Genomic DNA, 14,293 nt, shown 5'->3' on the forward strand with positions numbered 1-14,293 from the left:
AAATCCTAGACTGTGCAGGAGGTGGATTGTGCGTGACATGTGGTTGGCACACCGCTGGGCCGACTTTGCCCGCACCAGCCAGTCGTCTAGATATGGGTAGACATGGATGTGTTGTCTCCGAAGATGCGCGGCCACAGTCGCCAAGCACTTCGTGAACACCCTGGGGGCTGTAGTGACCCCGAAAGGCAAGACCTTGAACTGGTAATGCTGGTTGTTGATGGTGAACCTGAGGTATTTCCTGTGACTGGGGTGAATGGGAATGTGGAAGTATGCATCCTTCAGATCTAGGGTTGCTAGAAAATCTCCTTGACTGAGCAACGGGAGAACCTGCTGTAATGTTAGCATGTGAAAGTGTTCTGACAGGATGTATATGTTTAGAGGCCTCAGGTCGAGAATGGGCCTGAGAGACCCGTCCTTTTTGGGGACTAAGAAGTACAGTGAATACACCCCTTGTCCATGTTGTTCCAAAGGCACGAGTTCTATGGCCTCTTTTTGCAGCATGGACAAGACTTCCTGCTGCAATAAGTGCATGTGCTCGGCGGACATAGGACGGTGCCTTGGAGGAATGTTGGGTGGAGTGGAGGTTAGTTCTAGACAGTAACCATGTTGTATAAGTTGTCTCACCCACCTGTCCGTGGTAATGCTTTCCCAGACTGGCAGGAACTGTTGGAGTCTCCCCCCGACGGGTGTTACATGGTTGGGGGGCAGTGACAAGGCGTCACTGCTTGTTAGTGGCAGAGGATCTGGCATTATTATTTCCGCGTCCTCTGCCCTTGGTGCTGTTTCCACGATACCCACCCCTATTGTTCTTGTTATAGGTGGTTTGGGTGCCACTTTTGGTGTACTGTGCTTGTTGTGACGCTTGTCCTCTAGAAGCTCCCCTGTTACCAGAGCGACGAAAGGAACCGCCCCTGAACTGCTGAGACTGCAGAGCTCCCATGGATTTCGCAGTGTCAGTGTCCTTCTTAATCTTCTCAAGAGTGGTGTCCACCTCTGGACCTAACAGGAAGTCAGGGTTTACTGGCTGATTGAGTAGGGTAGTCTGAATTTCAGCCTTAAAGCCAGAGATACGGAGCCAGGCATGCCTCCGGAGCATAACGCTAGTGTTTATGGCTCTTGCTGCTGTGTCGGCTGCATCTAACATGCACTTAATGGACGCGTTGGAGATCAACTTCCCCTCCTGTATAAGCATTTCTGCCCCCTCCTTATAAGAATCAGGCAGGTGTTGCATGAGCTGCTCTAACGTGTCATAGTGTGCCCTGTCATATCTTGCTAACAGGGCTTGGGTATTGGAGATCCTCCAAATATTAGCAGCTTGAGCTGCCACACGTTTCCCAGAGGCTTCTAAGATCTTTGATTCTTTGTCCGGAGGAGGAGCATCACCAGTTGTCTGAGAGTTTGCTCTTTTGCGAGCATTAGCCACCACTAAGTGTGGAGTAGTGTGGCTCACTGGTTAGAGGCGGCAGGCCTGAGAGCAGAAGTCAGCCCGGGACCAGGGTTTAATTCCCGACGCGGCAGGGTCGTGGACCTTGGTCAGCGGACTCGATAATTCTCGCTTCGGTGCTTACTATAATCAGGGGTTCCACTCGGCAACTCTGGGCATTAGCTTGCCTAATCTCCACAACGGCCCCACCAATTCCGGGGATGCCTGGCTCCACCTTGGGGACTCCCAGCAAGGGACCATCCCACAGGGAAAGCCAGGACGGGTTCCCCAGAGTTATACAGCGCCGGGAAGCCCCGTTGCTGGGGCAGCTGTGCGCTTTACAAGTATACTACATTTACATTTACATTTACTAAGGAGTCCAGCGGGAGTTGGCCCTTGATGTAGGTAGGGTCCACGGGCGCAGGCCGGTACTTCTTTTCAATGCTGGGGTTCACCACCCTTGCTTTAGTGGGCTCTTTAAAAATTTCACTGGCATGTTTGAGCACACCTTTAAGCATAGGCAGAGTTTTCATAGACCTCTCTGAGGTGGAGAATGTATCGAAAAGAAAGTCCTCCTCCACGGGGTCAGCGTGCATATCCACGTCATGGTTAAGGGCCGCCCTCTCAAGTAGTGCGTTGAAAGCAGCAGTATCTTCAGTAGGCGAAGTCTTTACAGCAAATGAAAGAGTATCAGGAGTGGCATGAGGGTCAGGGTCCACAGAATCAGCCCAGGGCTGGGACTCATCTGGATCAGCATCCATGGTATAATTAAACTGGTCCTCATTGTCTCCCCCTCCATATCCTCAGTGGCATATGTGGGAGAGTAGTTATAGCCCTGATCATATGATGGTTTGGGCTCAAAAAGAACAGGAGATGTAGAAGAGTCCCTCTTTTTCTTCAGAGGTATTCTATAATGTTCCATAGGCGCTTCAGGCCTGACTTTACGCTGGTAAACAGTGAGTCGACCAGATTCGGAGTCGATGTAGAGTTTTGATTGTTTGTCGTGGGACGGTGGCTGGAATACAACGTCTTCCGACCGAGGCTGAGTGGTCGCGGCACCCGACGTCGACTTGGCAGAGTCGGTAGTCAGAATATGTTGAACAGTTTTAGGCCGCGCCGTAGGGGTAGTCCGAACTTTATCGGCGCCGTGAGCATCGGCGACGGACTGACGGTTTTTGACGGAGGCGGTTTCTTCGACTCGTCCGACTTCGACGGTTCAGCGTGTTTGAGGCCTTGCGTCGATTCGAGCCGTTGTTGCTTTGCAGGAACGCCTTCGTGCTGCGACGCGGCCGGGTGTTTCGATCGACTTTAGGCTTCGGGTCGAAGGCCTTGACCATCATCGGCTCCTTCAACTTCGGATCGATGGACCGCTGGGCCTCGAGTCCCTTGGAAGAGCCGCCATCTTTGGAGCCGGAAGTCGACGTCGACGGGAGCGTGATGCGCTTCACAGCAGACACAGGCGTAGTCGATCCGATCTTCGGCTTGACGCCCCCTTTCGACCCCGAGGGGTCGAGCGCACGCTTTGACTTGGAAGGTTCCGAAGTCTTCGAGCCGATGGTTGTTTTAACCAGTTTCGGTTTCGATTTTGCTTCCTTTGGTGCCACTTTCGATATCTCCACCGAATGAGGCCTATCGACTGATGGCTCTTTGGAAATGTTCTTAGTCGGGCCTGGAAGCGGGACTAGAGAACGGCGTTGAAGATCTTGGCTAAGGCATTCCGGCGTTGCCTCGACCTGAGCCGTGGAAGAGTCTTTATGGGCCCCCGCAACTGCGGTTGGGCTTAGCTCGTCACCTGAGTCGTCGTCGACGGCTCCGGTAGGTTGTACGTCGTCCCCTACCTCGCCGATGTCTTCATCTTGGACGTAGAGTTCTTCCTCGTCCTCGTTGTTGGTGGAGTCGGGCTCCGAAGCGGGATCCGAGTGCTCTGGATCCTCTGCATGAACAGTGTCTTCGTCGTCGCCACCGAAGATGTTTTCTGGGTCCGGTGCCGATTCCCGCGCCGACTGTCATGCAGCGCGCCGAAGACGGAGAGTTTTCTTGGATCTGAATTTCGAACAGGCCATGCAGCTGGCTTCGTCGTGGTCCGGTGAGAGACATTTGTTGCACACCGGATGTACGTCGATGTGGGGATATTTCGAGTTGCAGACGGGGCAGCGCTTGAACGGGCTCCGTTCCATCGTCGATCGTCGATGGGCCTGTGGCGCCGAAAGTCAAAAGTCGTCCGACGTCGAGTTCAAAGAACTGGAAGGTAAAGGCACCGAACGAAAGACAATACCGACGCCCCTAAGGCCTTTTGGCCTCGAAAAAAGCAACTATTATAAGTTCCGAACGTGAGTCAAGAAGTACATCCGAACCCAATGGCGGAAAAAAACAATCTGAGCATGGAGGGGATGCCCATGCGCACTGTAGTCCAGGGGAGGAGCCACCTATCTCGTGATACTTCGAAGACTCTTCCAGGACAACAATGTGCAATCATCCGGACCCAACACTAGGCGGCGATCTATGCATAGATATAAATTCAGCAGCCCACATGCCTCGAACTGAGATACGTCTTCCACCTCTGATATACGGTGTTTGGCCTGAATCACACTCATGGACACTATGCGCTGGTCTTGGAAACGTAGGCTTACTTCAGAACGAACCACGGCTCTTCTCCCTTCCAGAGTTTCTCTGGATGACTGTATCGCCTAAGCAGGGTCACGTTGTCTGGCAGGGGCGGTGTTTCTCCTTCTGCTCCTTTCGAGGGGGCCCAAGACCTTTGCGTATCTATCCATTTTCCTTTGTCTCTGTGGTTTCAGCTCCTTATCTCTGGCCACTGTAAATGATTAGTTCACCGTATCTCCTAGCTGAGGTAGTGTTCATTAGTGTTGTGTTGCTCAGAGGCTTACTTCCAGGTGTCTACCTACCAATACGGTTACCTCTGAGGTCTGAGTTGTGCAGGGCTGTTTTTTTATTGACTGGCAGGTGAGGACCGGAAGGTCTCTCGTGAGTAATTGTCTGGGTGGGACCGCAGTGGGGGGCTCAGCAGTCTCTACTTGGTCCTCCATGGCCTTAGGTGTCCTTGGGAAATGTCTTCCTTGGCTGCAGTCACCTCCATTCCAGTGCTCTGCTGGTCTACTCCTCCCTAGGGGGTATCTCCTCTGCTCGGGGTACCTCTGCATTCACCAGTAGCTCACCCCAGGGCTCAGGGACCTCCTCACTTTCATTTATTGAGGGGGGTATCACCAGCATCTCAAATTTCGTCCTCAACTCAGATCACTCTTAGGTGGATCAATCCATGTATCTCCCCATGGCCATCGCTTATGATGGATTAAACCCAGCTCCTTGTGACTGGGGGTGAATATTTGCATTGCCCACCATTCCGTCTATCAATTGTTTCTTTTGCATATGTCGCCTCAAGTGGGAAGGGTATGCCCAGATGTGGGTCCCGTGCTCACTACACCACTGGATTCAAGCTAACCTGGCTGATGAAGGGTGATGCCCTGAAACCGGACCCAGAATGCTTGTTTCAGGTCCAGGGAGGACCTGACATGGCAGTTCGGGCTTTATTGTTCCCACAAGGAACAGGGTCAAGTCTGATTTGCATATGGCTGGGTCCAAACTGGGATGGGGTGGTGAGCAAAAGAATGATGGATTAAACCCAAATCTTTGTGACTGGGGGTGAATGTTTGCATTGTCCAGCATTCCGTCCATCAATTGTTTCTTTTGCATATGGCAGCATGCTGCAGCAATAACAACCATACATTATTCATAGATCTGGGAGCAGGCGCTGCAATTATTGAGGTTCTCACAAATATAGTAAATTTACAAAGGATACATTTAGGTGTAAACCTAATGCCTGTAAAACCACTTTGCGAATCTTCCTCTTTTGTTACTGATGCATAAGTACCACTAAGGAAAACTACTGGAAGTTTATCCTTTCAAGAATTCCCCCCTCAACAAGAAGTACTGCACTCATTAGAAATCTTTATGCTGCTAAAAGAGTGCTTCCATTGCAATACATAGAGAGTGCAGCATTGAATTTCAAAGCAATTGGGTGCTGCTATGGTCAGGTGTAATAGCGTGCGACTAAGCTGTGTTGTGCCTCTGTCCCATCTACGTTCCCTCTTGGCTAAGTCCTGCTCTGCCCTTGGAATTATAAAACATGAGGACTGCAGGCAAGCCAGTGGTCAGAGGTTATGAACACAACGTCAATAACGCAATCAAATGGTTCACTTATAATTAAAGTGAAAGCCTCACGCAGACAGCTGACAGATATCAGATGAGTTTCCTTCTCCCAATGAAAAACATAGGGTGTATGCCATTCATAGAAACACTTAGGATGATTTTAAATCGAGGCCCCTGTTCAGTGGAGTGGAGGTCACATTTAAAGTGTAGCAAAATATTACGTTTAGGTGTTTAATTACAATTCAGGAAGATGGCTCAGTGATGTCAATACTCGCATCTAAGTTCTGTAAACCTGCATATCACAAGTGTTTATCCTAAAGGGATTCTAAACCGGTTATTTTTTTTAGGTTATGGACATGAGTACCATTACAATAGTTTATAAGAACACTTGCTAGGTACACCACTACAAGATGCTACACCTAACTATTGCTCCCCACTGCACTTGGAAGGGTTTAACTGTTCAAAACTACTTGTGGGAGGGGGATTATGTGTATTACCAAAACTACCTCAATGTGCCATTGTGTTGATCAATATGGGCAGAGGGCAGCAAAAAACGTTTCATCATCGCTGTAGACCCATTGCAAACAATGGGTCTACACCCCATCAAACCACTTATTGTAGTAGTATTTTCCAGGGCCTCACATTTTTTATGTCTGCTTCTCAAAAACATACTCGACACTTGCACAGTGATAAGGATTGTTCTTTGTATAGAGGTACACTCATGATAAACAGAGTCCCTGGGCAATTTATTCAAAGTGTGAAGACTCTGGGATAAAATACATTAACACTGCCTTCACCCAACACACACAAAGACTGTCAAGTGATAAAGTATGTAGGTCTGAAAGTCATAGATATAAATCCATTGCTGATAAATAGGCATGACAAGAACGAGGGTACCTCACAGAACGTCCCAGTGTGCGGGTAAACTCGATTGAGAGGTCCTATGGGAGAACGTACTCCTCCCAGACTGCATTGGTCCATAGTGTGAAGATAAACTGTTGCAAACCAGACTAATCAGTAAGGAGGGGCCTTATTTTGCACAGCTTGATCAGCTACCCAAACCAATAAACCAATTACAGAGTGAGAGAACACCATGGGATGGCATGGTTTCTTTTGGGGATGGAAGAGAAGCATTCAATTAGTGAGGGCATAAAGCAGGGGGGGCATTGAAGGAAAGACACATTACTGTCTATCTAAGTATAAAATATAAATAACAGTGGGGGTGTATCCTGCACTATTCATTAGGGAGCTGAACTTAAGACTTGTGAGTCTCGGGAAGCCTCCTAAAGTCGCTTCTGTCATTGCTTCTCTGTTGCAACACAAACGAAGCCGAGCTTAAGACGTTTAAAATGTATGGTGTTGCAGTACAACTTTGAAGAGGCAATTAACAATCTGTGGAAGATGAAATACTCACATGCCAAGCACCACCGGGTGGTCCTTTGCCAAGCACTAGATGAGGAATATAATTTTGCTGCTCCAGTTTCCACTGCAAAACTGATGGGTAGTCATACCCAAAATCGGCATCTGGATGGAGCAGCGTATCAAATAATACTGCCACTGGATTGGATGAGCGCCCTTCAAGTCCTTCTGACAAGTATTCTAAGTCCTAAAAAAAGAGAAGAAATTAATTTCCATAGTGAAGTCTTGATTTGTAACTTCGTCAAAACAAGTTTTTTTCTTCAGTAATGGAGTAGTACAGCGATTCTTAACCTTTTGACTTCTGTGGTCCCCCACTTAATCATTACTGGAATCCGGGAGTCCCCATTGAATTAATATTGGGACCCGGGTGACCCCCACTGAGTCATTACTGGAAGCCAGGACCCCTGCCTAAACAATTATGATGATTCGGATTGGAAAACAATACACATAAATATAAAAACAAACATTCACCAAACAAAAACATAAATTATGAAACATTTTATTAAATTCACAAACAAATGTGGAAAAATAAAATTTGTAATAATCATGAGAAAGTTGGAACTTTTCTAAACTAAATTGAGGTCATACATTGTCTGTACTACTTTCTGCTTGATGCGCTTGCACTGCTCCAATGAATAAATATGAAGATACTAGTTAGCCATGCTGCTGATCCCCTTGGTCAACAATGGTTATAAACAGTTTAAACACTCAGTGAATCTGCATATATGGTTTATGCAATGTTGCTATTTCAAGTGTTTTAACCATAAACTCTTGTATTGTAGTAGAGTTGGAAAATAATTCATTTGATTAGGTCCATAGTGAGAAGCAAAGCAGATCAAAAATAGGATTGAAGATGAGGTTGATCAGAAGCCATCTCACCTCTACTACAGTGTTTAAATGTTTTGCCCTTTGCACTATGGAAACAACAGAAAAGAATGTCTAAATCAATGCTATTACTACATGTGTCTAAATAACCGGTTTTTGGGACTGGTAACTCAGATGGGTACGCTCAGACGTGCTTGCTGTCAAAAAGGACTCAAGCTGTACTTCACTGATGAGGTATAGGTAGGCTGAAACTGGTCTGAAGTTACTTGCCTTCCATTCTAGCAAGTACCAGGCTTGGCAGTTTGCGCTCTACTCTTAGTATTAGACCAGGACCAAGGCAGATTTGCATAAGGCTGGTCTCAATCTAGAGAGGCATTGTGGTTGAAGAAACTATAGCAGAAATGCGGTTCCACAAAAATGTCAGTGTTTGAGATTAATTAAAATATTTCTTCCCTTACTTTGTTCCTTAGTGGAATAGAGGCCTTAAGTGGAAGCCTTGAATGCCCAGACTTTGATCCCTTGCTTGCTTTGCAATATAACTCAGACTAAGCCTCTCAGATGAGGTCAAAGTTGACTGAAACAATACTGAAGTGGCTTGTTTTCACTTCTAGAGGAGATATGACCTGGCAGTTTGAGCTAGAGTGTTTCTACTGGTGCAAAACCAAGACTGATTTGCATTAGGCTGGTCTCTGTGCTGATTGGCACAGTGAGTGAAAAACAATGGACTGGAATGTGGTCTTGAGTGATTGCCGGATGCTGAAATTAATTCAAGGATTCTTTCAATCACTTTATTTTTTGTTCTAAGTGTAATTTGGGGCACAGGGAGAGGAAACATGTTTGCGAGGGCTTATGAAAGAAAGGTGGGCACAAGTGTTGGCATAAGATATTCTGATCAAGGGCAAAGTATGCAAGATAACTAGTTAGAATAACTGGGACCATGAAGTGACGATAAAAAGCTAAATGAATGGGGCTGTTCAGAAAAGGGATACTGATGGTGATGGAGGGTGAATCGCAACACTTCAGCATGTTCCTTCTCAATGATCTGAGTCATGAATCTTTCAATGAATTCCTAGGGCTAGGAGGTCAGACCAACTGGAGCACGTCCACCATGTACGAAGATGGCTCAGCAAAAAGTGCAAAAAGCAACAACATGTGGTATTTATTGAAAATAAACTTGCCTGGGCAAGATGACTTGCAGTCCAGAGAGAGATGGGTTATTCATTACTTCAGTTAGTGTGGGGAGTCCTCAGGTGTCTCCCCCTATTTATTTCACTATTTGTCCATCTATGTTGTGAGTATCAGGCCCTATGAGTAACACGAGTGTGTTACAGAAATGTAAGCATAGATCAATGTTGCAGGACATCTTACAACAAGAGAAGGCCATATGATGCATCAGGGCAAGCCAAACGCATAACATTCCAAAAACGGAGAAGACCATTTTGTTAAGTTTTTGGGTGTAAGAGAATAAACTTAACCAATATGCAGGTTGACCATCCAGGGAAATCTGTTAGCTGAATCTGGATCAAAAACAGAAGAGGCGTTCATACAACAGACCTTTCAGCTCATTTAAAGAGAACTAGCAAGGGGATAATTTTGGTAGTTAGTTGCATAAATGTACATGTTTTCAGTGGCACCCATTAGAAGAACTACTTTAGTGTCCTTTTTCGTAAGGAATGAAAATGTTTCTAGCAGAAGGGCATCAGCTCTACAAAGGAAACAGCAGGGAAAGTTGGAAAGGTTTTTTCCTTGGGAAATTAAAGAATGGAATTTTAAGACCCAGTTTCATTGTTCTGGAAAACTAGGCTAATGAGCAACTGTGGATATTGACATGAGGGTATGGGCCTAAAAAATAAATCAAGTGGTGCACTTCTTCACAGCAGGAGCCTTTTATTACAGAAGGAATTGATGGGAAGAAACTTCAGATAACAATAATAGGGGGCACAGAGTCGGCTATTATTCAAATAGTGTAATATAGTTTGTGGCCAACAATTATATTTTGGAAGATCTAAGTGGGGAGTAGAACCCATCTTTGAAGTAAACAGGGTCATAAATATTCTATTAACAGTAAGTCCTCGTAAGAAAATCGCCTAGGAATTCTCTCACCGCTTACAACCTTTCTTGTTCTTTTAAAAAACAAAAGCAATGCCTAATGGTATAAGCTGTCTGTATACTTTCAGACCAAGCTGTATGAAATTTCATAGAAAAACGATTTCATGACATACAATTACTAAGAAACTATTTCACCTAAACTGTTTACCTGAAATTTGCATGATGACTGGCATTTACCATTTCATAGAAACCAAACCACGATCCGCCGCTACACTGCAGAGGAGCTTCTGGCCCTAAACCCCGGATGCCGAAACAACAGCGGCTGTACATTCTCCCTGCGATCGACCAAAGGACCCTTCACAAGCTGCCACTGCCTTTTCTCCTGCAACATGGGACCACAAGCCCACATTGGATCCAGTGCTGCTGCCCAGAAAACCACGAACAACCCAGAACCGGGGGCGCTAGAGGGCGCACTGCGGTATGGCTGGCATGTGAGTCATCTCCGCCGGACGGGTGCGGGAAAAGCGATCCCTATACCCCTAAACCTGCTCCACCAGATACAAAGAACGGATGTATGGCAACCGGAATGCGGAGGCATTAAACTGCTGGCACTCCAGCTCAGCGGCAAGGAACCCCGAAGGGTAGAATCGGCGATTATACAGGTGTGGGAGAGCGGAGATCTAAAATGGCGGCGATCGAATCACAGACCTACGGGTCCAGAAGGAGGTAACCACCCCCAGATGCCTTGTGAATCACGGGATTACCACCCCACTACAGCGGAGCTGCGATTTTGACAGGGCTGATGAACTGGGCACCCCTAAAGCCTCTGTCGGGACTGGCGGAGTTGATGCGTTTCAGGCCCGGCAAAATGGCGGCGGCAGTGGAACGCACGAACAGCGGAGCCCAACAAGGTACCACCAGCACCCCACGGCCTCGAGGCTGCGAATAGGCAAGAAGCAGAGGTGAGCGGGCGGGAACGGAGGCCAAGCTGTGGAAGCGGACTGCGCAGATAGCCTGATGCGGGGGATGGTTACTAAGCGCCCAGCGTGAGATGCAACTGCACGCCATTGCGAGACTGACAACGTGGCGTCTGGGCTGTGGAAGGCGCACACAATCCCAAATGGCCAAATAACGTCCACATGTGCGGTGATCCGCGATCTGCTGGCTGTGCGGGGGGCATAATAGAGGACGAGAGGGAGCACGAACCTACCTACGTATGCTCTATTCCACAAACAAAGCTCTGTGCAGGACAGCGTTTTGAATAACAAGGCTTAAAGACTTACCAACGCTGGGAAACACAGGACCCAGGTGCGTTTTCAGACTGCGTCCGGCTGCTGAGCGTCACAGAGTGGCTGGCATGGCACGACAGGGAGGGTAGGGGACAACGAAGCGCAACTTGAAGGGCTACCTTGAACGCGAATTGCACGATACCGGGCAGATATATGGGAAGCTGAATGGTCCGATGCATAGACCCGCGTCACAGGGGACAACAGGAACTCTACAGCGCCGAAAGCGGACCACTGTGGCATCCACGGCCTCGGCAAGCCCGGGAACACAACGTAATAGCCCCTCGACGACTCCTGGCGGTATGGGGAAACCCGACAAACAACAATCGAAACTGCCCTTCGAAACCAGGAAGCAAACAAGCAAAACTGTGACCACAACGGAAGTGGAGGGGGAACAAGACTCGATCGACGGCGCCAACATGGAGGCAGTTCTAAGGGCCATCCAACAAAGCTTGCAAGAGATGAATAACAAAATGGATAATGTCATGCAAAGGGTGGACACCATGACAGCGAAACTGGAAAATCACGAGGAGAGGCTAGTGGAGGCAGAACAACGGATCTCCGCAGTTGAAGATAAGTCCAGGACCACAACGAAAGCTTGCGGGAGCATTGAAAAGACCCTGGAAACTCTAAGAGCAAAGGTGGAGGACCAGTAAGCGAGATCCCGCCGCAATAACGTCCGTATTTCGGGCCTGCCAGAGACGACAAACACTGGCAAGATGGAGTCCTACGTAGAGGCTATGCTGAAAGACATATTTGGTGCGGAATGCTTCTCGGAGGTGTTCCTGGTGGAACGTGCCCACCGCTCCTTGGCGCCCGTCCCGAAGCCGGGTGCCACTCCTAGGATGATTATTGCCCGAATGCTCAACTATAGAGACAGAGACACAATTCTTAAGCTCGCTAGGGAGAAAGGCACAGTCACGTATCAGGGAAACACCCTGGAATTTTATCCAGATCACACCATGGCGGTGCAACTGGCGCGGAAAGAATTCGCCACAGTCAAGCAAAAACTCCGGGAGATGGGAGTTGGGTATGCAATGCTCTACCCTGCGAAACTAAAAATCACTACCGAGGGCAAGCCTGTGATCCTCCCGACGGTGCAAGCTGCACGAGAATACATCAAGAAACTTGGAAAGCGCAGCAAAGAACGGGACAGAGAGGACAGGATGAGTGACAACGACTGAGGACTTAAGCAACGGAGCCCCACGAGTGAGTTGGAGACGGCGGTATGGGCAGCCGATGTCTGCGGATGATACTGCAGGCACACTACAGCAGACTGGACTACAAAGTGGAACATGGGTGATCACTCTACTCTACTAAGATGGGCATGAACATTGCTGCTGAACAGTGAGTACACGCACACTCATCGATGCAGGACATGTGTGGATGATCCATGGGGGGGACTACTCGGGGCGCATAGGCGGACAACTAATGATACTGAGCCTCTACACTTCTGAACTGAGCTGGCAAACGCATGGGTGGGCTCACATGTGGGATCTGCGGTACAATGTATACGAATGCCCTCAACGAGGCTAGGTTGCTGGTGGGGGAGGGGTTCTGCTGCCAAGCTTGAGTTGCGATGGGGAGGGAAAGAACTTGACAACTGCAAGAATGACATGCGCACCCGTCCACATCCACCATGTGGATGGAGACGTGTGCACCTGGCGACACCCCCAGGCGGGTGTACCCCAATACAAGTTATGATATTAGTTTGACGTTACTAGGGGGATGGCTTTGGCACAGTTCGGGCGCTGAAGTGGGTGGAGGGAGGGAAGGGATGTTGGGAAATTTACATGTGAATGCACTGTGTCTGAGAGGCATTGCGACCTCTTTCATTGCCTGCACTGACGTTGTTATGATTACGCTCATTACCAGAGAAGTTAAACGCACGCGTGCCCTGGAGCAGAAAGCCTGCAAATTGGAGGCATTGGAGGGCGCGAACACAGAGAATCAACAACCAGACACACCATAATGACACGTCCTGACACACTAAACTTCATCACGTGGAACATAAGGGGCCTAGGTAATCCAAAGAAGATAAGGCAAATGTTTGCATACTTTGATAGGACCAACGTGGACGTTGCCTTTCTACAAGAAACGCATCTAGCACCTCATGGCACATCAAAGCTGGGCGCTAGGTGGGCAGAGTCTACCACTAGCTCAAACTACTCGACGTACTCACGAGGCGTCAGCATCCTGATAAAGAAAGGGACCCACTTCCAGATTACAGACACACATAAAGATACAGAAGGCAGATACGTAGTGGTGGTGGGCAAGGTGAGGCAGCAGCAGATGGCGTTAGTAAACGTGTATGGCCCTAACATAGACGACCCCAACTTCTATGAGTCACTATGGCATACACTTGCAGATATACAGGCTGAGAACATAATATGGGGAGGGGATTTTAACGTCACGCTGAAGGATGGGCTCGACAGAACACTGCACACGTGGAACCACATGTGAAAGCGAGGGCGATGCTGCTAGACGCGATGAACGACTTACACCTGGGCGACATGTGGAGGTTATTGCACCCGGGAGAACAAGTAACGACACACATTAATGCGGCGCACAGCAGTTGGTCCAGGCTAGACTACTGGTTAGGCACACAAGATACACTATCATGGGTTGTGAATATCAAGCACCTCCCCAGGACACTCTCAGATCACAGCCCCGTACTCTTGCAGGTGCAAATCCCCCTCTATGTCTCGCCACCGTACATGTGGCGGTTTAATGCACAAGCTTTACGTGATCCATTGTATGTTGACACCATCCTGAAAGCGATCACGGATTATTTTGAGCTTAATTCCCCCACGACGGAAGACCCGTGCCTCCTGTGGGAAGCTTTTAAGGCAACAATAAGAGGAGTATGCATAAGCACGACCTCCGGTATTTTAAAAGATATACGCCAACAATTAAAGAGGCGGGAGGAGGGCATACTTGAACTGGAAACACGATACACACAAACTGGGGACGCTGCCTTGTTGAGTGACATAAGGGCCCTTCTGACAGAACATCAAAAATACGCAGAGGACGAACTAAAATACATATTCAAACGGACAACTGCCAGAAGATATGGAGAGGGGGGTAGACCGGGTAGGGCCCTGGCTGAAAAGATATGTACAGG

At 48.2% G+C, this 14,293-nt stretch overlaps 1 protein-coding gene across 4 annotated transcripts in view; it reads right to left on the reverse strand.

Moving 5' to 3' along the window:
* Positions 1–14,293, reverse strand: part of OSGIN2 (oxidative stress induced growth inhibitor family member 2) — a 160,056-nt gene that overhangs the window by 66,048 nt on the left and 79,715 nt on the right. For all 4 annotated transcript variants that reach the window (XM_078685596.1, XM_078685598.1, XM_078685597.1 and 1 more), the window contains one exon: positions 7,005–7,196. In XM_078685596.1, coding sequence (XP_078541722.1) covers positions 7,005–7,196 — 192 coding nt within the window. The remainder of the gene's footprint in view (positions 1–7,004; positions 7,197–14,293) is intronic.

The sequence above is a fragment of the Lissotriton helveticus genome, chromosome 4_1, assembly GCF_964261635.1.
Source record: "Lissotriton helveticus chromosome 4_1, aLisHel1.1, whole genome shotgun sequence".
NCBI lineage: Eukaryota > Metazoa > Chordata > Amphibia > Caudata > Salamandridae > Lissotriton > Lissotriton helveticus.